Below are 25,554 nucleotides of genomic sequence, written 5' to 3'. Positions count from 1 at the left end.
TTTATTCTTCTATTTTTTAAACTATCTGAATCATTTCTTGGGTATGTCTTTTAATAAGCTGGATCTGTTTGTTACTAAATCTGAAAGTGTTTTCCTTTTGGTATGCAGGTTTATCCTATTTCCATCTACCACTATGACTATTATGCTTGGCTGTGCTTATGTTATTTTATTTTTATTATTTCTGATTTCTTTGCTTCCTGGTGGATTTTTTGGTGTTTTACTATGTAAATTGTATTTTGTTTGATTTTATTTTTATAGGAATTTGAAACAGCAATCTCGTTTTCAATGGTACAAATAGTTGCCTTTTAAGTTGATCAAATAACTATATTTAGCCCTTGTTTTTCAAATTATCCAATTTGACTTCTCTTACACTCAACTGGGGACTTAGCACAACCTTCCTTGCCCCGTTCTCTGGTCCCCTTTCTGCTTCCTTGTCAATTTTATTCCAGGCTAGAGATATGATTCAGATTGTCTTTATACATTTATTCCATTTTCCTTATACATATTTTCCCATATTTTATTGAGTCTTTTCCAAAACATTTTAAAGCATTTTAAAATCGATTATTTGTATTAATATTCCTGTATTTGATTGATAAATATTCACCACCATAGTCCATTTATACTATGTTTTCCCCATTATTTGTGAGCCATCTGGAAAATGGCTTTTGGTGTTTATTTCGGACAGGGAAAAGAGGATGTGAGCTCGGAAATTTTTCTAGTGTCTTCACACTTGAATGACACCATTTCTGGATATGGAATTGTGGGGCTACAATATTTTCTCACCAATAACTTGTACTCTTTGCCCTGTGGATTTCTATAGTTGAGTTGTATAAATGGAAAATTTTAAGCTTGTCTTATTTTTATCCTTTTTTAGGTGACTTTCATATTATCATGGCTATACATTGGTAAGATTTTTTTAAATCTCCATCTACACATTCCAGAGTATGTGTAGATATAGAATTTATTTTAATTGATTTTACTATAACTCAGTGAGCCCAATTAATCTGCCTACTTGAACAATGTATTTTAGAACAGAGTTTTATTTTCAATATTTAATTAATAATTTAATTTAATTAATATTTATATTTAGTATTTAATTTTTCCCGTTGTGCCTATTATTCTGGTTTCTTCTTTAGAAACATCTATAGATCATTCATCAAACAGAGATGTTTACTGACTGCCAATTATATGCTGGGAATATTCTAGGTCCTTGAGGTTTCATCAATGAGCAAACAAAGATGCCTTTTCTCAAAGAGCTTAGAATTCTGCCAGGAGAAACAGAGAAAACAGTAAATCTAACAAATACATAAATTATATGGTGGAACACATGGGTTAGAGATCTTGGGATGCTTTTTGTATTAAATTAGGTGGTTAGGGTAGGCCTTGCTGAAAGGGTGAGATTTGTTCTTTTTGGTTTTTACTTTTTTTTTTTTTTTTTAACCTTATCCCTCTTTGTTTGCAATCTGGTTCCCTCCCTCACTTTGAGGCTAGTTTCCATGTCCTATATCAGTGATTTGATTTTACACAGCATCAGTTCTGCTCTGTTTTATCCCTATGCTATTACACTTTGCTTTTCCTTGCAATCTTAAAACGTTTATTTTGTCTGCTTTTCCCTTTTTAATGTTTATTTACTTATTTTGAGAGAGAGAAAGAGGAGTGAGCAGAAGAGGTGCAGAGAGAGGGAGGGAGACAGAGAATTCCAAGCAGGCTCCAAGCTGTCAGTGTGGAGCCTGATGCAGGGCTCGAACCTATGGACTGTGAGATCATGACCTGAGCTGAAACCAAGAGTCAGATGCTCAACCAACTGAGTCACCCAGGCGCCCCTTTTACTTCCTTCCCTCCTTCCTTTCTTTCTTTTCTTTCTTTCTTTCTTTTTTAAATTGTAGTAAGAACATGTAACATAAGACTTACTCTCTTAACAAAATTTTAATTGTACAGTATTAAGTGCACAGGATGGAACAGTACTGTTAACACAATGTTGTGCAGCAGGTCTCTAGGTCTCTAGAACTTACTTATCTTGAATAATTGGTAAACTGCACCTATTGAACCTGAACTCCCATTTTCTCCTGCACCAGTTGCTGGCAACCACCATTGGGCTCTGTTACCCTGAGGCTATTTCAGATACTTCATATAAGGGGAATTGTGCAGCATTTGTCCCTCTGTGACTGGCTCATCTCACTGAGCATAATGTCTTCTAGGTTCAACCACCTTGTAGCATGTGTCAGAATTTCCTTCATTTTTAAGGTTGAATAATATTCCACTATATGTATATACCATATATTTTTTTATAAGTTTCTGAATTCCAGTTGATTTAGTGTAATATTAATTTCAGGTGTACAATATAGTGATTCAACATTTTCCTATATCGCCCAGTGCTCATCACAAGTGCACTCAATAATCCTCATCACCTGTTTAACCCAAGTCCCCCACCCACTTCCCTTCCACTAATTATCAGTTTGTTCTTTATAGTTAAGAGTCTATTTCTTGGTTTGCCTCTCTCTTTTTTCCATTTGCTCCTTTGTTTTGTTTCTTAAATTCCACATATGAGTGAAATCATATGGTATTTGTCTTTCTCTGACTGACTTATTTCACTTAGCATAATTTAGCACTTATTTCACTCTAGCTCCATCCATGTCGTTGCAAATGGCAAGATTTTATTCTTTTTTATAGCTGGGTAATATTTTATTGTATATATACACCATATCTTCTTTATCCATTCATCAGTCTGTGGACATTTGGGCTCTTTCCATAATCTGATGATTATAGATCATGCTGCTATAAACATCGGGGTGCGTGTATCCCTTTGAATTAGTATTACTTTGGATTTAAATACCTAGTAGTGCAATTGCTGGATTGTAGGGTAGTTCTATTTTTAACTCTCTGAAGAACCTCCATACTGTTTTCCAGAGTGTTTGCACCAGTATGCATTTCTACCAAGAGGAAATGCATTTCCAGTGCAAGAGGGTACCCCTTCATCCACATCCTTGCCAACACCTGTTTAACACTTAGGTCTTAATAAAAGATGTTACCTGAAAGATGCATTACGTACTGTGTAGTTTCACTGAATTAAAAGCAGCTCTATTCCCATATGCTTCTACACATAAGTTTACAAACACATTTTTTTTTAAAGTTTTTATTTTAATCCACTTAGTTAACATTCAGTGTAATATTAGTTTCAGGTATACAATATAGTGATTCAACGCTTTCTTACATCATCTGGTGCTCATCACAACAAATGCACTCCTTAATTCCCATCACCTATTTCACCCATCCCCTCACCCACCTCCCTTCTTATATACCACATTTTCTTTACCCATTCATCTGTCAATGGACATTTAGTTTGTTTCTGTATTTTTGTTATTGTGAATGACGCTTCAAGGAACATGAGAGTTCAGATAGCTCTTTGAGACTTTGATTTCAATTCTTTTGGATATATACTCAGAAGTGGGATCGCCAGATCACATGGTAGTTCTTTTTTCTTATATCTGCTTCCTCTCAGCTTTTTTTTTCTGTTTGTGGCTGCTGCTTCTCACCCAATAGAAGTCAAGTTCTCCTAAACATTTTGTGGATGATAATCAGATACCTTTGAAATGTTTCTGTTTTCTGAAGAATATTATACTATGAGATATATTTTTTCTCAGATAAAGATTCTGTTTCCTTCATGTCGCAGTTTAGTCTTCATAGGCTCCTTTTAACTTTGCTGTTGTGTGTCCATTCCTTTGTAGAGGTTGCCTCTGTCTCATCCGGGCCCCAGATAGGGCCCGCAAACCTGCCCTCAAACCTGCAGCCCCACCCTGTCTCTGGTGGATGAGCCCCCTCATCGGCTCAGGCCTAGACCCACTTGAAGCCCACACACAATCTCTACCGAAGTTGGTAGGAGGCTGTGTCCTTTCCAAGACAAGAGACGAGTCAGATGCCATTTGGCCCTTTATTCCAGTCCTCTTGAAGTGGTGCAACTCTCAGAGGTCTGTCCCTGTCACCCTTTGTGGGGATGATCAAAGACACCAAACAGCTAGTCCTGGTCCTTCTATTCCTACTACAGTATACACTAAAAATGAAGGCTGTCGTCTCTGCATGTGTTAATAAAGCAAGAAGCAGATGGGATGAGAAGGTGATGTGGCATTCTGGAACCTGCTCTGGCCATCTATGAAGATGGCCTTTGCATAGAGAGCTATCACCACACCATTTCTCGGTGAGCGGGTTTCCTAAATCCCAGGCTCCTTTGCAGCACATTCTTTCCAAGTCAGAGGGCTGAGCCTGTAGGATATAGTCCAAAAATGTTTTTCTCAACCTATTCCCATCATTGATGGGCTTTAGCAATGAGGTATTCTCACATTCTTCCCAGTTGCCAGTCTTGATGTTGGATTTTTGTGTGTGGATATTTCCCACAGCATCAAGAGGAAGAACAGCAGATATTACTAATCTGCTGTATTATCATAGATTCTCACATCCACTTATTTGCTCTTTACATCTGGCTATAAAATCATGAAGGCAGGCATTATTACTGCTACTTTATGATAACGTGGGGCTCAGCTATAAAGGGACTTGCCCCCAGTCAACGTGTTTAGAATGGGATGGGGCAGCCTTTTACACATCCCCCTTCTCCTATTTTCCCCTTTATCCTACATTGTTGCTCTTTGTGGGTTGTGATGACACATTTCTTTAAAAAAAATTTTTTTTAGAGTTTATTTATTGTTGAGAGAGAGAGACCGAGAGAGGGAGAGAGTGGGGGAGGGAGAGCAGAGAGAGAGCAGAGAGAGGGAGACACAGAATCTGAAGCAGGCTCCAGGCTCTGAGCGGTCAGCACAGAGCCCGACGCGGGGCTCGAACTCACGGACTGCGAGATCATGACCTGAGCCGAAGTTGGACACTTAACTGACTGAGCCACCCAGGCTCCCCAAGCCCTTTCATTTTAGATGCAGACTTTTTCTTTCTTTTTTGTATATGATACCATCTCACTAAACAAAATCAGGGGGGAAATGTTTTTCCAGAAATATGCACTTCAAGATGACTAAAATTCTTGGTGCATGTCTCAGCTGCTGTGCTTCTTTGCTACTGTGATGGCCAGGAGGCCGCGTGGACCACGGAGGACCAGGACTGATGGCACTGGGAGGGGGGTTTCCCTGGCATACCACTGGGCCTCCTGCTGTTCGAACCCTAGTGTGAGAGCTGCAGTCATGGCCTCATGGTGATCTGAGTCTAAGCAAGGTGTTTGCATGAGCATGTGCTATTTGCATAATACACCATAGTGACCCCTTCTGTTCATTGATTCATAGTGGTGTACTCTTAGCAGCTTGGTTAACCAATAAATGTATCTGGGACCACCACAGACCACTGAGATGAGGCATGCGCACCCCAGCTCTGATGAGATGCTCCTTTACTTTCTGTTCCGGCTCAGGCTTTATTTCCCACCCTAACACACATTTCCAAGTCCTCCCAGCATAAACCACTGTCATTCTCCAAGTGGAAGACACATATGGTAAAAGAGGAGGTCCCGAGGAGCAGATTCTGGCTATGATGGCCTTTCTACTACACAAAGCCACCCCTGCCCCCTATCCCAACTGTCTTCCAACTCATCCAACCACACAGGAGCTGATCAGACAGTCTTATGGAACCAACACACTTGCATTGGTGGAAATCCTTTCTCCACACACTCCAGAGAGCCAGATTCTGAGACATGCTAAGGGGTTTGTGGGGAGGAATTTGTGGATCCCAGGGGACAACGATACCCTATCAACCTACTTTGGGGAACTGTGGCTTTGCACATTGACCATCACAGAGCATAGGAACTGTGTAATGTAGTTTCCCACTGAGACATGTCTTCTGACAAAATTTCTGATTCCTTTGACCCCAAAAAGGGAGGGATTCTCCCTTCCACAGATCATAAAGGAATACACAGAGACTATTCTTTAATAAACAGTTAAGCCTGTCCTATGAATACCTTGATGTCACTGATAGTGATTAAGAAAAAAAATGTTTGTTTTAGCAAACTCAACTACACTTCCAAAACATCACTGGGAAAGATCAATTTGGTTAAGGTCACACAAAGGCACAATGCAAGCCAATAACATCACATGGGCCTAATACACCCTACCTGTTTGCCAGGCTGTTTTAATGAGAACTGAAGGCTTATTAGGAAAATCACAACAAGTAATCTAATAATGTCACTCCCACTTAACTAATAATTTCATTCCCTGAGAGTTAGCTGTCTAAGGAGGCATAACAACAGAAAGGTCATTGAACAGACTCTGGTTTCAGGTTCCAAACCTAAATTTAAAATCATGGAAACAATAGTTCTCAACTGGGCATGATGATTATACCCTCCAGGGGACATATAGCAATATCCCAAGTTGGTGGGGATGCTATTGGCATCACTGGGCAGAGGCCAGGGATGCCGCTAAACTTCCTATACAGGATGGAAACCCTGCTGTGAATAGTTACCTCTCTCTTCTTCCTGGTAGCTGATGGCACATCTCTGAGACACAGACTTTCCTGTCCTCACAATTTCCCTTCTCACTTTCTCATGGGTTTTCTCTTTCACATAAAGAGCCTGTTTAATCACAGGCACACTCACCTTTCCCTGCTGGTCCGTTTTGATCTCCCAGCCCCGGGGCAATTCCAGCCGTGTGTCTGCAAACATGTTGATGAAATTCACCAAGTCACGGTTGTGCTGGTAGCGTTCGAAATTGCGAGCGTCCCGCCGGACTTTCAGAATCATGTGCTTTAAGCAGGTGCTACTGGTGAAGACTCGGTAGGCACCCTGAGAGGGGGTCAGGGATGATTTGGGTGGGGTGTGGGAGGGGGTGGGTAAGAAAAACACAGACCAAGTACACTTTGAGTGCCACGCAGTGTAACCCGATAGCTAACACAGTGATTTATTGTGAGCTTTGAGGGGGAAACCTCAGAGGTGGAGATTTTGCCCCCAAATTAAATGTGCACTGTAAACACACATGGGCCTGTTGGCAATCTCTACCCAAAGCTCCTCTGCAACCTTGGACACTGTCGACCTCCGGGTGCATCTCAAAGGCTCCCCTGCCCCTCGTCCCTCCTCTGTCAGTCAGCACTGGACTGGACTCTCTTAAGTCTCCCTCCACTGTTGGGACCATTGCTCCTCTCTCCTCCACCCTTCCTTCCTAGTCTGCACAGGTCTCCCCTCCCTCCTCTCATAGGTCTGTAACAAGGAGGAGTAACTTAAGGTCCCTGGGGATTTAAGGCTGGACCTTTGTGTGTGGACAAGTTGGAGATGAGAAGACAGGAAGAAAGTTTCAGGAGTTTGTAATTGTGCCAAATTGTGGGAAATAAGCTTAGGAATTCCCTGACCCTGCACTGATGGGTTAACAAGGCATAAAGAATTACAAAGCCATAGGATGCTCACACCCAAGTTTGGGTAAACAAGATTAGGTAAATAGGTATAGAGAGGGCCGGGCAAAGGCCCCAGTATAGAGAGGGTGGGGCAAAGGCCCCAATACAAAGGTATATGAGGTAAATAAGATTAGGTATTGAGGGTGGTTACACCCCCCAATTTAGTACTATGGCAGAAAGCTGCTTTCACAGGAAGGAAGGACCAGATTAGGTAAACAGGTAAATAGGGCTATAGACCTCTGCTGGATGAAGTTGCTCAAAGCAGAGCTAATTAGCAAAATAAAGGTACCTTGTTGACCCTGAGGTAGCATGCTGTAGCTTTCTTATCCCCTAGGGAGCTAAAATAAACAGACACGGCACCTCATGTCTTCCGTTAACAACCATCTGCCCAGCACCAGGATTTTGTTTTATATTGACCCAAACCTCTAACACTGGATATCTTCAAAGCCCCCTTTCTCTCACAACCATGAGTTAATGTTCACAGATTTACTGTCTCTTTGTGCACGTCCATGACCATGTTTGTAAGACTTCTAATCCTAATAAAAACAGAGCAAGGACCCTTAATCAGGGCTCTTGTCTCCTCCTGGACATTAGCCATCTCTTGCATTTTAATCCTGTATCCTGTTTCCTTGCTGGACAAGAAAGAACTTTAGAACCAGAGTCTACGACACCAAATGGTGCACAGGGCTGGTGTGCATGTGGTGAAAGCAAACACTGCTTGCTGGCCCAGTGCTCCAGGGCATCAATATCCAGCATCTGTGTCCCCCTTCGTGACTCATCCCTGTACTAGTGGGCAGATGCTCTGGGTCTAACAATGGATGTCCCAGTGGCTTCTCAAATATAACCTGCTAAAAACTGGTCTCCTCCCCAGCCATAGCCTCTGTCACCTAATCAAACAATTGCACCTACTAATGGAGACACCCCCTAACTCAGGTGCCCAAAGTGGAAAGGACTCAGACTTTCTCCAGTCCTCACTCCCACCACTCCTCCATCACAATTGTCCCCCTTTCCATTCTCCTGGCCCCGTTCTTAGGGCGGGCCTCCATCATCTCTCACTTATGAGCCTGGATCAGCCTCTAGCCTCACAGCTTCTTCATCTTTCCTGCACTTCTGCTCGAGAAGATGTTGAATCAAACGTTGGACCATGTGACACAAATGCCTAAGACTGCTGTTGGTTCCTTCCCAAGTAGAGCCAGGCTCCTTTTCATGATTTACCCTGCGTTTTGCTACTCATTCTCCAGCCCCTCTTCCCAGCTTTGTGGGTCACCACATCCCACCCTCACAGACCCAACCCCCGGCTGGGTTGGGTCACAGCTGTGTCCTCTCTCCCTCTCTCTGGAGCTTCTCCCCACCAACTTTCAACCTTTATGACTCAATTCAGCAGTGGCCTCATCAGGGATGGCTCCCCTGTGTTATATCTCCTGTGTTCTCAGAGCATTTCATTCCTCCCTGAGGTCAGGCCCTGTCCTGACTCATCACGCTGGTCTTTGTACATGTCTGTTGCTGCAGAAACTGGGCAGCTTGTACCGTTCAGGTGTCACACTGTCTCTGTAATGCCAGCACCTAGGTCCGTGTCTGTCCACAGAAAATGTTTGTCAAATGAAAGGATTAATGAATATAGTGATAGCATGTCATTGCTTTCCTGAAAATACAAAAAAAAAAAAAAAAAGAAAAAAGAAAAGAAAAACTATATGTAAAACTCACATCAAATATAACTTAAGCATGGTACTTAAACAACTAGTTTTATTAAAAGGAAAACTAGATATTTATCTAGGAGAAATCTATTTCAAAATTTCTTTAATGAAAGTGATTTTATAATATAATCCAGGCTGAAGGGAATCTGTCAACTTCAGAATCTTGTTCCTTTAAAATTTTAACAGTAAGAGAAACATGCATTTACTTCTGAACCACTTTCACTGACATTAATACATTTGAGCCTAACAAAATTGAAGAAGCAACAGCATGGCCAATCCAGCTTTTCTCCTTTTTGGGAGACTCGCAGAGAATAAAAACAGTGGGCTGAGGTGTTTTTGTTTGTTTGTTTGTTTTTTCAATCTTGCCAGGGTTAAAATGCTACCCTCTTTAATCTATCAAACAACTTTGCAAAAGAGTGTTTTGGGTTTGATGGGAGCCAGGTGGGCTCTTTCTGCGTTCTGGAGCACTTACATAATTGGCGTGTAGTACAGTGAAAAACTCGGGATTGGTAATGAACTTCACTGCTGGGGACTGCAGCAACAAGGTGATTTTTTGTGAGTTCACTGGAGAAAGTGACCCTTCTCTCCTCAGATCTGGAAAAAAAGTGAAGCAAAGCAAAGGATGCATCAGAAAAGGCATTTCAAATACAGTGCTTCTCTCTACAACAGCAGCACACAAGCCTTCACCCAGACAGCTGGAACAGACTGTTGTTCTGAATGGTGATCTGATCAGGTGTCACAGTGATAGGAGCAGGTGTCATATCACTTTGTGTGTGCCAGTTAAGAGTCATTGCTTCCTAAGAGACCTTCTGCATAACTTCAGTTAGGCTCAGGTCCTTGAACATCTTGTCCCTTTTCTTATTCTCTTTATGAGTTGCTAACCGTAGCTTGGCTGTTTGCAGGAAGGAGCACAATTCTTGCCCTCCCTGCATCCACACCCACCTGTACAAGACTGCAGCTTCTCCCCTTGGGGAACTGGGCTAGCCTTGTGCCTCTCCCCTTGGTGAATTGAGCCAACCTTGTACCTTGCATTAAGAAACAGGATTTGGCAGAAGTTCTGAGCCAGGGTTTCAAGAAGTCTGTGTGTCCCCACTCTCTCTGAGAACCCTGCACCTCTGTGAGGACAAGCTTGGCCTAGCCTGGTGCAAGATGAGACACTACGGGGAATAGGGACAAGCCGGCCCAACTGAGGTCCTCTCAGGCCAGCCAGCCAGTGGCTGGTTTGATAGCTGACCCAGAATGCATGCATGAGCCCCGGGGAGCTCAGCGCCAATGGCTCACCTGTGGGAAAGATGCAGGACTGGGAGTTTAAGGTATTACACTTTGGGATAGTTTGTGACACAGCAAATGCCAAGGGATCTAATACCAAACTCAGAAAGAAATTTTCTGTTTATTGTTTTCCTAATGTTTTTCATTACTCAACCACTTTACCACATCTCTCCCAGAGGTCGAAGAAATTAATAACAGAAAAACCTAAGCCAGTAAGTTTAGCTACCATATGTGGTAAAATGAATAGAATGGATGCAGTTACAATTGTTGGTGGGACTGTGTACACACATGAAAATGTCCACTAATCTGCATCACTGTAGGCAGCTGCGAGCTGGCAGAACGGGAGGCACATTCCTGCTTGCTCACTGCTTCCAGTGTGCCGTCATTTAACCCAATTTAAGAGAGAGGGGATTATTAGGATGTCACGGTGATAAGCTTACGTCATCACAGGTATAAAAAGCTGAAGGCAGTCTCCTATGCCTTTCGAATATTCTTGTCTGAGCTCCACTCAGGCAGATTCAGAGACACGAAAAGCAGACCCCTGGCAGATGCCTCGCCTACAGTATTTGGTAAACAGACTCCGGGGTGGAGTGCATCAGGTAAACTCTCCGGAAAACCTCTTTACTCCAGGTTGCTCCCTCAGGGGGAATTGTATTTTATTCTAAATGCAAACAAATAATTATTCCCAGTGTTGTCATGCGGCTTCTTTGAAGTAGACTGTGAAATTTCATTGCATGTTTTATCTATAAGTGGAAAATCCTTAGGACACCAACAGATAAATTTACTTAACAAGAAATGATTAGGCCACTGAACAAATTGCCTTGATGCACAAGTATGAGTTCTCTTACTGTGAATTCACTTCTCCTTGATGTTCCTGGTAGGAAACTCCTGTCTGTTTCTCCCTGCTGGCACCAAGCCTCTTTCCCCTCCACCCTGACCTCCCCAATTCCATTCCCAAGGCCCACTGCGAGGCACCATCCCACAAGGCAGGACAGGGGCTCACACTCTCTGTCACACTGCCGCTGAATGCCATCCCAGGAGTCTCGGTCCCCCTCCTCCCATACCTAAGCTTGATTGAGAAGAGTCAGCCTCTGAGTCGCTCCCACCGCCTCCACTGCCTCCTGTTGGGACCTGCTCACAACTTTGGCCTCCAGAATCTTCTTCTGGTCTCTCTGTTGCAATGGTTCGCTGAATATTTTGATACCTTTGCATCAGAAAATGGAAAGACAGGAATTAACTTTTGCTTATTGGCTTGTTGGGGGCTGATGTTCTGAATCAGATAACTGGAGAAATCTGTGAAGAATTGTCTTGGATGTCAGGAAAGAAATGCTTAAAATTCCCATAAAATACCAAAACAATTAACAAGACAACTATCTCTGGATGGCCACACTTCTTTTTGTTTTGTAAACCGTGATGAGTTTCAAGTATAGTGACATTTTACACATCAACACAAATAATAACTAGTCACAAAAACAGCCTCTGCCCTGCATTAAACAAAACCAGGCTAAGTCCAAAATAATGGTACAGGAAGTAATTTAAATGTTATAACTAAGATATCACATTACCTTTATGCTATTGTGACAAGTCTACAAGCCAGAATAACAGTCCTGCTCACTTACTTTTCTCCGACAGGTAACTGATACCACGGGCAGGGATTGTGGAAATATTAAATGTTAGACACATGCTGGCTGACAAATGAATGTTTTCTGCTGATTTGAAGGCTCATTTTATTTTTCTTCCCCAGTTGGGGATTCAGTCAGTTGGCAGTTGGCCAGGTACTTACTAAATATTTACTAACTCTTCCAATATGCCCAGGCTGTACCCTGGACTTTTAGATCAAAGTCAGGATGAGAATAGGATATCACCCTCTGAACATACACAGTCAAGACAGGACAAGGAGGGGAACAGAATATAAGCCATGACTCTAGCAACGTGAATTAACTGTCCTGATGTGTAAGACATAGATGCGGAAACACCTAGCTGCATGTATATATATGTGTGTGTGTGTATATATATATGTGTGTGTGTGTATATATACGTATATATACATATATATACATATATACATATATATACATACATATATACATATATATACATATATATACACACACACACATATATTTTATATATATACACACACACACATATATATTTTAATGTTTATATATTTATTTTGAGAGAGACAGAAAGAGAAAATCCCAAGCAGGCTCTGGGCTGACAGTGCAGACCCTGATGCAGGACTTGATCCCACAAAGTGGGACATCATGACCTGAGCCAAATCAAGAGTTGGACACTTAACTGACAAAGCTACCCAGGCACCCCACCCAAGCTGTATATATTCTGAAGTCAGTGTGAACCTTTTGGGAAGCTTGTAGGGAAAGAACGTGGACTACCATGCACAGAAGGGTTCACCTGGGGGACTCTCAGATGCGTAGGGGTGGCATCAGGGTGTGTGGTTCCCGGGTGGTAGTAAGGCATCGGGGGAGGGAGGGGAAGTGGGGAGTGCTGACAGGATGCCCTGACCACAGTTTGAATGTGATTCTCTAGGCACAGAGTTGCCAACTTGACCTGTGTCTGAATCACCTGCAGCTTTGTTAAAGCACAGATTGCTGGTCCCCCCTCCCAGAATTTCTTGGATCCAGAAGGTCTGGGGAGGGAGGAGGCAAGAGTTTGCATTTCTAACTCATTCCCAGGTGATGCTGATGCTATTGGTCCAGGGACCAACTTTGAGAACCACTGATGTAGGGGCTGGCTAGCTGCTGAAAAAGAGAGAGAGGCTGAGCTATGCACTGAGGATGATGATGCCATCTGGGTGGGGAATCCATTGGAGGAGGAGAGTGTGAATTAGGGAAAGCAGCTGGGAACCAGCCACAGCAGCAGTCTAGGCTGGAGGTGCTAAAGGCTTGGACCCGGGCAAGGATGGTGGGTCATGGTGGCTCTGCAGGCATGCTGCTGGGGGGGGGGGGGACCCACACACTGCAGGGATACTAAGATCTCCTACCTCTGCCCCCAAAATCCTCAGAGAAATTTCCTAAACCTCCCTGCCCCTGATAGCCTGCTCTGTGTAATTCACACTGTATTTTGTAGGCAGATGTCCAGCTGTGTTGTTCCCCTGCTCTCCTTCCTCCGTGCCGGGTAGCCCCCTTTTCCTCCCCATATAACCTCTATTTTGCCTAATGTCTCAGCCTGCTGAGGCACACGACCAGGGTTCAGCTTCCCTTTTCCTCAAGGCACAGCAGGAATGGGAGAAAAAGCCAAATTCAAGAGAAATTTAGCCATAGAATATGTGTAATTTTACAAGTAGACTCAACAGGACTTGGGGCCTGCCTGGATGTGGAGGTTGAAGACAGAGGACACAGTTGTGAAGGCAGGTGAAGGAGTCAACACTTAAGAGGAGGACAGGCAGGTGGGGAGGGAAAATTTGGTGTGGATTTGGATATTTGACTTGGAGGTCGTTAAGATCATACAAGTGACAACAGCCAAGGGAACGTGGTTGCTCTATGAGTCTTGTGCCCAGGAAAGAGATATGAGGGTAGAGGAAGAGGCATGAAGAGGAGGAGAGCGAGAATCTGGGGAGCACTGAATAACCAGGTCTGCAAATGCAGTCTAACATGGGGTGAGGGGGACGTACCATTATAGACAAGGTCTGTTGTGGCAGGGCTTCTGAAGACCAGTGACCTCTTTCCCTGACCTTAAAAAGAATTTGTTTCTCAAGCGTGGTCTCTAGACCGACCACTTGGGAGGGAATCAGCTGAGTAACTGTTATAATCGCAGATATTGAAATAAAATTGAAATCTGCATTTCTAAGAAGTTCTTCAGGTAGCATTACCTACATCTACATTTAAGAATCACTGGTTGTTTCTTTACATTGTATTTTATCTAGAGAGGCTCAGCCACTCACTCCTGACACCTGTCAGAAGACACCTTCGCCTGTAGCAGTTACTGTGAGGCATTCCTGAGAAGGCCTCTAATAAGAAAACATGGAGGGGGGCAGGAATGGGCAAAGAATTATACAGAGAAATACCCATGTTTATTTACCCCCTTGTGGGGAAGGTCAGGAAGGATAGCTGTCTGAGGTGTTCTCTTTGTTGGAACTCAGGGAGTGCCCCATGGTGGGAGTAAGTGTGCAACTTTGACCAGGGGAGGCATGGGGCCCGCCAAAGATCAAGGGAGCTGCTGTCGGGAGGATCCCCTAAATGACTCATGGCAGGTTGCATTTTCCAAAAATGGTTCAATAATATTTTTAGTCCCACATGCTCTTCTAGAACCTTCTAGACTCATCTCTTAAGAGGTAGAATCAATGTCCCCTCCCCTTGAGTCTGGGAAGATCGTGTGGCGACCTTGACTAACTGACAATAATGTAAGTGACAGTTTGTAATGGAATGCTGTAGCCATGCTGTGAGGAAACCCAGGCTACACGGAAGTCCACATGTAGGTATTCTGGCTGACAGTCACAGCTGAGGTCCCAGCCAACAGCCAGCATTAACCTCCAGATATATGGGTCACCAGCCCCAGCCCACTCTTACTGCAACCATAAGATACCCCGAGAGAAAATGGCTTCACTGAACCCGGTCAACCATGAGAACAATGACAAGTAACAATAATGATAATAATAATGATGGTAGCAATAAATTATCATTGTTTTACACCACCAGGTTTGGGTGGTTTGTTACTCGGCAGTAGATACTTAGAACAGAGCTTAGACAAACAAAGTTGTAGTCTCACATTTCCTTCCCAAAGAGCAGTGACCACAGAAGAGAATTTTAATGAATAAATATGATCTCATTTGATGATGAAGATGTCAGTAATTTCGCAACCTGCTGTGTCCTCAGTTGGACCTTGGTTGTCTTGTGCCTTACTGCCTCAAATTTCAGGTACCACCCTGATCTTTGCTGAAGTATAGGGGAAGTTTTGGGGAAGAAGGTCACTCAGCAGTTTGTGGAGGGATCACTCAGCAAGGGCAGGATGGCAGCCTTAGAGGCTTGCTCTGCTTTAAAGATGAGAGAGGGAGTCAGAAAGCAGGTTCTCTTACATTTCATCAAGAACCATCCTTCAGTGTCATCACTGACTTTTTTTTTTTTTTCAGCAAAAGGCCAAATTTTATACAAAGAGTTTATGGAAATTGGTAAGAAAGACAACTGGAATATCTAATTCACAAATGAACAGCCTTCCCCTCACAGGCACACACAAAACCAAACAAGGAAAAAACCTTCCAAAACCAAGCCAAAGCAAACAAAACCCAAACGAAGCCCAAGAACATACAACTCTCAAGGGAGGAGCTACACTTGGTAAAAGAAAAGCTTAAGGAAACAAAAGTTGACCCTTCCTGTAAGAAGTGAAACTAAAGAAGAACCAAAATACCAGGAGCACCTCTTAAGTCAACAAAAACATACCAAGAGACAAGACCAAGTAAAGCTATCGTTGCTGGCATACTGAAACTGTAGAAACACTTTAAAAAACATTTAGGCATTGATATCAAATACCAAAACCACAGTGATCCCCCTTGGCCTGCTCTTTTGGGACTATAACCCCCAGGAAACATTCTACATAAGACAGTACTAATATTTAACAGGACCTTTAGCCTCATCCAAAATAGTGATAAAAAGCAGCGAGGAAAACATCCAATAAAATGGCAAATTAACTAACGTACATCCATTCATTGGAATACCACACAACCATCTAAATGATACTCTTAAGGCTATGTAGCAATAGGAAAATGCTTATAGTGTGGCAAGTGAAATGTGAATATAAAACTAACGATATTTTATCATCACAACTATGCAAGTCCTGCGCATGTACATGGAGATTAAAGAGAGGTAAGATTTTTTTCAAAGGTCAACCTTGGGGTGGAAGAGTTATGTATACATCATTTTTTTTTCCTATTTAAAAATTCCATTTCTCAATAATAGAAAAACTTCATCCAAATAACTAAAAAACCAACCTTAAGTATATTATTTAAAATGTGAATATATACTTCTATCTTCTGTTTGCTCAATAAATATCTGTGAAGGTAAATTTAATTATTTCAGGATATTCTGAAAGTGTAAGAATTAACTAAAGAAACTGTCTTACACTGAGTCCTGTTAAACTCTGGCACCATCCCAGGCACTGGCAGGGATACAGAGAAGAATAAGATGGAAGGTAAGGACTGTGCTCGAGGCAGGCACGATCAGTCATAGGGTTGTAGTAGAGGTGACCACAGGCTCTGTTTGGAGGGTTCTGGGAAGATTTCCGGGACCACACGACGTTCTCATTGAGCCTTTGCAGAATGGAGACGGATACCAGGTGGAAGGCAGACAGTGAGGGACGTCTGTGCAGTAGGAGCATGTGGCAAAGCTATAAAGGCTGGGAAGGGTGTGCTAAGTTTGGGGAATGGCCAAGTTTGAGTGTGGTCACCATAGGCTGCTTTGTGCACTCTGCATTTCTCAGTGTGTGCCTCCTTGCACGAACACACCTGACTTTCACAATCATGCTGTCAGGAGTCCAGGGAAACTCCTTTGATGGGGTCCAGGGCAGGCCACCTTAAAGTATGCCATTTTGGCATATTGATTATTTTGAATTAAAGTTACTTAAAAACCAGCCAGTGCAGAAGGACACTCTGACCCTCCTCTGTTCTCCTGAAAGCAGGAAATGAATTCGCCTTGTGAAGGGCACCCTTCCTGTACCCGGAGGCTGGAAGTCATCCTTATCACCAGGGATAGGGAATCAGGGTGGGGAAGAAGACTGTGTAAACAAACCTTGTTACTCTTCACTAATTTATTACCCCAAGCCGAAACTTTTGTCTTGTCAATTCTTCACCCCCTGCCCCACCCCAAATGTTTCTTTCTCTAAAAGATATAAAAGCTGTCTGCTTTGGTCACTTCTTTGAGTCTCACATTTCTAGGAGCTCCCATCCATAAGAAATTAAGTTTGCTTTTCTCGTGTTAATCTTACATCAAGAACCTAGAAGTTTCCTTCCTTAGGAAGTTTTCCTCCCCTACATCTTCTTGCAACACTGACAATATTTCCGTTTTGCTGTGAGACAGTGATGGTTGTAAACTCCTCCCGATAACCAACTGCAGGTTATCAAAAACTGACCCCCGTGACTGATCACATCCGTGATGGGGAAAAGACTGGCAGTATACTTTCTGTGGCTGCTGTTATCATGCCAAATCACTAAAAAACCGTACAGGCTTGAAAGTGATAGCTTAAGATAAGTGCTGAAGAGCCTGAATACTTATCTCAAGGTCATCTGACCTTTCCTTCCCTAAGTAGGCTTTTTCACAAGAAATAAGTACTTTCTCAAATCTTTAAATTCCTTTTCTTTTTATCTGTCCAGATGGATGCAGCAAAACACAACTTCCTATTCCGCAAAGTCTGGCTGCCTCTCCCAGAGTTTTGGGCTCCATGGAGGGCACAGGAATTTATACATTAAAGCCTTCAGAACTTCTCTAGAGGCCTGATTCAGGATGGACTTGGACTAATTTTTATATTATACAACAAGAACACGATGAACTTTCATGGATTTTTATGTCAGAGGTCAAGGTGCTTACTTTGCTTTGATTTATTGTTTTCTTCTAGTGCTCAAACTGCACCTCTCATAGATATAGCCTGGTGATGCTCTCCCAATTTCAGCCTCTCTGTTCTGGCAAGACAGACCTAGAGACTATTTCTGCCTATGGAATTTCAACCCGGGCTCTATGTAAAATGAGCTTGCTGTGTCCTCTACATTTTTATTTACAGGAGTTTGGTTGCAATCATCATGAAAGGACTCTCCCATGGAGTTTTGGTGCATTCATATCTAGTAAAACTGGGTTATCACAAGTTCCTCTTGTAATGTGTTTTCTTTCTGTGGGAATGACTGTAGAGAAATGCACTGCCAATGAAAATCCTTCCTGATTCTCATTTTGACTTTAAACACTCGGCTACTGATGGAGAAAAAGTGGAAAGTGAATGTCTTCCCAATGCTCAAGCAATTAAAGAATCCTGATGATTTTTACCAAATCATGCAGCTCTGTGTACAACAGTAAGTAGAAGTTCAAATTTTTTGTCTCTGTGTATTTTTTCATAGGACTAAATTGTCCACGTTATTTTTCTGGCTGATACAGTTAATTTCCAAAGGAAATCTGCTATCAAGAGATGTGTCCCTCAAGCCCATGGGGTTCCTTATTCTTTATAATTCCTCCCAACCATTCCTTTATTTTGTACTAATGAGATGGCATGTGGAGACAGGTGAAGTTTGCATTCCTGGCTACTAAAAGTATCTCAAAGCTGCAGTCTTGGCCTGAAGCAAGAGGTCATATGATGCTCATGTTAGCTTACAGCATGAGAGAAATGTTATGTTGGGTCTCATTTACAGGTTAAAAACAAAATGGCATCTTTACAAGTTAAGTAAGGGTCTAGCTTTTAGACAAAACAATTCTCAAAAACTGTTTTTAAAGATTTCTTTTTCTAAGATGAAAGCTTTTTAGGAATTACTATTTCTGAGTATATAGCAATTAGGAGACCAGGGCAAACATGAATACAGTGATTTATAACAGGGTTTTTTTTTTTTTTTTGTCTCCAGGCAGCTTTTAATATTCTATGGAACCATCCTTGGCATGTTTTCAGCTGTTTGAGTTCTGGACCCTTTTGAGAGTCTCATATGGACCAGTCGGACAGAAAAATGTGCATCCATATATAATTTTGCATACAATTTCTGGAGGGTTCATGGAATAGGGGCACCCTCAGAAAATACTGGGCAGGGGGCGGGCGTTCTGCGGGCTGTTGGTTTAAGAACACCTCGTTTCAAGCATGTGCCATCAAGAAGTTCAGAGGATTGTCTATGCTTAAATGGCATTCAGACTTTAGCTTGGCTCCTGCCACCAAATTCTGAGTCTAGCTTCCCAAGTACCTACTGTAAATGGTTTTCTTAAGATACATAATTACTTCCCAGTCTCCTCATACAATCTGAGCAGAAAAGTGTAAGAGGGGGCTTCTCTGGCTGCCACTCTCCTTTCCCAGTGCTTCACAGGGGCTCACTGCATGCTGATCACCAACCGCCTGTTGAGTTGCTCCATCTGCTGGATGGACCCCGATCTCCGCATCCCGTCGGGGGTGGCTGCTGCTGTCGGCCGCTGCCAGGTGGTCGTGCGGTTCACGTGGTCCACATAAAAGACCCGCCCGTGGCTGTCAATGCGAGCTTCCCAGTCTAGTGTGTAATAAAAAGGCAAAAATAAAAATCAAGGACAAACTATTGATTCATGTGAAACAGATACCACTTCCGGGTCTTCTGTGGGTAGAACTCCCTATTGGTTACTGGCTGAAGGCCAGACACTGCTCACAGCACCTGCCCTGACTTCTGAGGTACTGGTACTGAATTGGCATTCCAAAAGAGAGCCTACTGGACTCAGCCTCTCTGCTGGGCCATTTTAAACAGTAACTGTTTCCTCAAATATGACCTGTGTTAAAAAGTCTAACATTTTCTAAAGAGAAAGGCTGATATTTACTTTATTTCTTCCTTTAACAATTTCCATCATGTCAATCTTGTTGGCTACTCAACTTACAGCTGGAACACTGGAAGCATCTTGCAATGAGAGTGCACAGTCTGATGCTGGAGAATCCTTTTTTTGCTAAATCTGAGGGACAGCAACTAGTGGCTGAGGGAATGATGGCCCTCACGTTCAAGCCACCTTTAACTACAGTTCTAAGATACTGTACCTGAAACTTCAGAGGACCTCTATTCAATACTTAGCAACCTTGATTGATTGCCATTCCTCTTGAGAGGAAGAATGGACGGATTTGATCCCTTTAAACCATCCTTTTGACAAGTTGTAGGTTCACAGTGTATATTCAACCCACCTGTGGCTGCCAAATATCTCTTGACAAAACAAAACAAAACCAATAACAACTATTAACACACATCAAGCGCTTAAATACCTCTTTGTTGATAAATAACCATGGCAAACAGCAGAGGGAGCCCAAGACTAAGATAAATTCCTTTACTTCTCAGATTTCAAAACCAACAGACTAAAAGGTAGAAGCATGGATGATACACTACATAATACATAAGGGGGGGTGTGTGGGTGGGTGGAAAAGTCCTCGAAACTGGGAGAGCTGGAAATAATACATACATATCTGAGCTTCACACACAAGAGCAATGTCTGCTGTACAGCAATGGGCAAAGCTTTTGGAGTCCACATGTGAAAACGTGCTGGAAATAACAGCTTCATGATAAAGTTATGCTGAAAAATGCATTTGATTAAAGAAGAAAAAGCAAAAATGGCTGCAAATGGAGGGAAACTATTCAGCTTTTTGAGTGAAAAAAGCAATAGCTTTTGGGAGTAGGTCAGATATTAACAATTCTATTGAAAAATGATTATTCAGGTAATGACATAGCAACTCGCAATTTTCTTAAGGAAAAAAATCAATGTATTTGGTTTAATTTTGGTATTACATGTGCATGGTACATCTGTTTGTGAAGATTGTGGCTTATGTCTGACATTTACCTGAGGAATTGTCAAATAATGCCCAATGAAAACCAAAATACCAGAAAACACCAAATTTACCTTATCTAAGACAAACTGAAGGAAAATGCAGTCAGATTGTACAACTATATTCTAGGAGGTGTTGATTGAAATTGCTTACTATATAATCCAGCTCAACTGTTAGTTGTAAATGTTAATTAGCTCACTGATGAAATTGTGCATATGTGTAACTACTAGGTAGTTAATGTTGGAATTTCAGTGATTCCCAAATTAGTAGCAATTGGACACTTTTTTTCTTGAATTCAACATGACTGTCTTCCAACAAAGAATGAACATTAATCTTTGAAGAGTATTGTGGTCTTTAGTTCAATTAAACACACTCCTCCCAACACTCTCTAGGAGTGACACCATGCCAGGTCCCCTGGACACACTGCTGAGAAACTAATGCCTCCGCCCTCCAGGTTCCTATAGTAAAGGAAGGATTCCTTCAAAGACATGGCTCAAGTCTCAGAAATTTGCTAGGGAAAACATTAGAGAATAGTGCAGTGGTAATAACAATTTCACTGTACAAGTTTCCATATTTCCAAATCTCTCATGGAAAAGGATGGCAAGCCAGGTGGACAGGCCATCCTGTCAATATATTAAACAACAAATAGTGCTCATTGTAAATGCATAGTGCTAAGTTCTTAAAAATATTCAGAAAGTAATAGCTAAGTGCACTTATAGATTATAAGTGTATTTTCTGGATTGCTTTGTAAAGAATTTACTTTCACATATTGTGTAAAGAAAGACAGAATTTCAGGCCTCAGCATGTCCTGATGGATTTAGGACTGTATTGTGTAAATATATTTCTGCCAGTGATTACCTTCATGATGGTGGGGCAAGTTAGGGTCATTCATTTGTGACTGAAAGACCTATAAGATACAGAAGTATATCTTTTCCAAGAAGTCTAGGAACAATGTAGAGCCTAATAATGTATCATTTTTAGTTATTATACTAACAAAAGCCTGTGAAACTGTTCCTCCCCCCTTTTTTTTTCTTTTTACTTTAACAAATGCAATACCATGTTTGTAGTCTAGACCTTTCCCTTGAACTTCAGCCACATATCCAATTGCCTTCTTGACATCACTACCTGGATAACATCTCCAGTATAACTTGATCAAAACCACACTTCAGATCGTTCCCACCCAAACATGCTCTATCATCAGCCTTCCCTTCCCATGTCAGTTGAGGGCAACTCCATCCTTCTAGGTTAAAATTTTTGAGGTCATTCTTGATTCCTATCTTTGCCTCACACATCACATCACATCTGTCAACAAATCTACCTACAAAACATATGTCTAGAACTTGACCAGTCCTCATCACCTCCACTGCTCCCACCTGGGCCTAAGCCACCACTGCCTCTCACGTGGGCCACAGTGATAACCTTAGGTTGGGTCTCATGCTTCTGTCCTTCCTCTTCCAAATTTGACGCCAACAGAGCAACCATAGAAACCTAAGTCAGAGAATGTCATTCCTTTTCTCTACATCTACAATGTTCCCCTTTTATTCAGAGTAAAAGCCGAAGCTTTTAAGTGATCTACAAGGCCCTCTGTGATCCAGTCCCTGATATCTCCCTGACCTTATCAGCCACTGCTTTCTTCCTTCCTAAATCCATTCCAGACACACTGTCTCCATGCTGTTCCTCAAACGTACCAGGCAGGCAGTTCTCTTTTCTCAGAAAGCTTTTCCTCCCCAAGGATAACCCTCTTACCTCCTCTAAGGCTAGCTTCAAATGTTGCCTCTCAATGAAGCCTACCTGACCACCCTATTTAAAATGGCAAACCAGCCATTTTAAAGCCATATACTCCAAATTCCCCTTAGCATGCTCTGCTCATGCTCTGCCATAGCACTTATTACCATCTAACATGTTATACTATTGCCTCATTCACTCTTCTTATTATTCATAGGTCTCTGTCAGGCTAGACTATAAGCTCCATGAGGGCAGGGATCTTTGGTCTGTTTTGTTTGCCTAACATAGTACTTCACACAGAGTGAGCATTTAATGAATATTTGTTGAATGAATATCAGTAATGAAGTCATCCATGTACCATATGAGATTACCTAGAAAATTCTGTTGTAAGGCTTCACTATCAGCTTCTGTAATATTTTTCAGGGTTGCATGAACAGAGAATTGAAATCTATGAACTTGTTTTCATTATTGAAAGCAGCTTGTATAAAGCAATTCTCTGAAATATACTTACATTCAATTATTTACAAGGTTTGTGTACATAACTAGTTATTACTCTTACATGGATTGGAAGTCAATTCATGCATACATGCATTGATAGGTTATTTATTGTGGGGAAAGTGTTCCTTCACTGGAGAGAACATGTTATAGATATTTTTACATAAGTGCTAAGTAGAAAGTATAGACACTGAAATTTTACTAGTCTTTTGTGGACTATCCATAAATCAATGTATAAATAAAGAAATCAGTTATCAAAAGTTAAAGAACATAATGTTTGCCTTGACCCCCCCCAAAACAAATACAGTGTTCTTTTAAATGTTTACATATTCAAGGTATTTATTGCTTTGTCAGTGATAAATTACAACTGAATAGGACAAGAATGGTGCAAATGCAAAATATATCACATTATCAAGAATCGATGCATCAGGGAATAGGCATTTTTTCTTAGTTTTGCAGTTTTGCAGTTACCAGAAAATGATGTGGAATACCATCCCTAAAGATAATACGCATGTATTTTTTTCTGGAAACCCCTAAGAACTACAGAAGAAATTTGAGACTGTCTCCTATTGATGGAAGTTAATAGTAAGGAAAACGCAAGTTCTTTCATTCTGCTGGGTGGAATGTTTTATTATGTGGAGGTGCCTGTGGCATAATAGGTCCAATGGAGAACAACAGAATTATTCTATTTTGACCTGTGAACTTTTAAATATGAAATAGTAGAATTTAGGACTTAAAGGTCAGGTACAGTTTGCAAGGACTAGTCAAGTCTTGTAAAGAAATACTCTCTGTTTCAGAAGGTGAGGGGGCACTGAAAATACTGGGTTATCTCTTCAAGACCACATACTGAAATCATTAGTCAAAAATGCCCCATTTTTATAGTAGTAGGTGCCATATTGATTTTTGATCACAGTGTGAAGTATGGAGTTGGGGAAGAGTTTGGATGTGTACATACAAGTTCATACTGACCTGTTTAGACTTGATAGGAAGAATTAAGACATAGATTTTAAAAACTAAAGCTTACTTGGTGGAAGAGGCTCATCGATTGTTGGGTAGTGATGATGTTCAGGCCTCAAGGAAGGAAGCTGGCTTACTGGCTGGGAATTATGGAGTATAGGACATTCACCTACGGACAAGATAGTCAAGACATTCAGATTCACTCATTGCTGCAGCAACGCCATCAAAAACGCATGACCGTAAAACAAACTAGTACAAGAAAAAAAAATCCCAGGATGGGCAATCTGTTTTTTATGTCAGTTTGCTACATTTACAGTCATTCATGAGAGAGGGAGTAGAGGGCACTTTTTTGTTTCAAACCCCAAAGAAAATAAACACTTCATGACTATGATCTGTACCACACAGACCAATATGTGGGGATCAGGGTCTGATTCTATAACCACCTGACTTTTCTTTGATGGGAAGGTGGCATCAGACAGGGACACAAAAGAAAATGAGCAGAGCCTGACTCTAGCCCAGCTAAAGAAACAGGCCTGTCTGAGGGAAGTGTGGCATTTCTAAGGTCCCATAAAACTCGGTGAGCCAGTGTAAAACCATAGGTCCTTATCTGGATCGGTTTCATCACAGGGCTGCTAAGATGCTGTTTTTCAGGTTTTGTTTTTGGAATGACATTCTTAGATGGTGCCTTTCCAAGATGGGGCTGAGAAACTGGTGGGCCAAGAAGGCATATTCCTGTAGTATGGGAGCGTAGGGGCTGGGGTGGGGAGTCAAGCAGGTATGGAACCTTGTGATTGTTCCAGATTATCTTGAGGAAAAACCAGACAAGTCAGGGTGCTCTGGAAAGAGAAAAGGACAAGAGACGAAGGAAGTAGATAAGAGGCAGGAAGACTGAGACAGGAAAACTTGAAACACAGAAGTGGGATAGAAGGAAGAAAGACGGACATGGAGAGATTTTAGAAGTAGACATATCCACAGAATGCATGCCTCGATTATTATAGACATAGCTGATATTATTGTCATTCACACTTGTAATAGACTGAACAATGTCCTAAAATGATGTTCCTATCTCATGACGTCCTCAGGTCCTGGTAATACTGCATGAGGGTGGCTATGTGGAAGGCAGGCCAAATCACCAGCTGTTTGGGGCATATTATCAGAGGCAATTGCTCTTGACCTTTGGAGAGCTAGAAGGGTCACGAGGCAGCCCCCATTCAGACTGGTATCCCTCCAGCTCACACGCTCATGGCTCTCTCAATATAGCCCCTATTAGCCAGAGGACAAAAGTCAGGCCTTCTCCTTCCTCTGCCCTCCATGGCTGATGGAAATATCACGTGTTCCATTATCCCTTGAGTCAAAAAGGGTAGAAACTGAAAACCGGTGGTTAAGATCTTTATGGGATCTCACATTTCAAAAACTTCCTAGAATGTCCATACATGGAAAGGACGGTAATTTCTTCTCATTCTGGATCCATAAAACTGATGAAATTAATTAGGAAGGAAGTTAGGCAGATTGAATTTAGCAGTTTGATTCCTAGAGCTAACTGTAAAGCAAAAACAGAGATGTATTCAGGAACAACGGATCCTTTTAAATGTTAAGT

The 25,554-nt window shown here is 41.9% G+C and overlaps 1 protein-coding gene across 4 annotated transcripts in view; it reads right to left on the bottom strand.

Annotated features, from left to right (window-relative positions):
• The window catches only part of HECW1 (HECT, C2 and WW domain containing E3 ubiquitin protein ligase 1), a 420,473-nt gene that overhangs the window by 80,275 nt on the left and 314,644 nt on the right, over positions 1–25,554 (bottom strand). For 3 of the 4 annotated variants that reach the window (XM_053218663.1, XM_053218662.1, XM_027071591.2), the window contains 5 exons: positions 24,025–24,126; positions 19,347–19,497; positions 11,390–11,529; positions 9,529–9,650; positions 6,575–6,760 (listed from right to left, as the gene is read on the bottom strand). In XM_053218663.1, coding sequence (XP_053074638.1) covers positions 6,575–6,760; positions 9,529–9,650; positions 11,390–11,529; positions 19,347–19,497; positions 24,025–24,126 — 701 coding nt within the window. The remainder of the gene's footprint in view (positions 1–6,574; positions 6,761–9,528; positions 9,651–11,389; positions 11,530–19,346; positions 19,498–24,024; positions 24,127–25,554) is intronic. The other variant, XM_027071594.2, reaches the window with a different exon arrangement.

The sequence above is a fragment of the Acinonyx jubatus genome, chromosome A2 (genome assembly GCF_027475565.1).
Source record: "Acinonyx jubatus isolate Ajub_Pintada_27869175 chromosome A2, VMU_Ajub_asm_v1.0, whole genome shotgun sequence".
Taxonomy (NCBI): Eukaryota; Metazoa; Chordata; class Mammalia; order Carnivora; family Felidae; genus Acinonyx; species Acinonyx jubatus.
The sequence above is the reverse complement of the archived record's forward strand: the minus strand, read 5'-3'. Positions and strand labels throughout refer to the sequence as shown.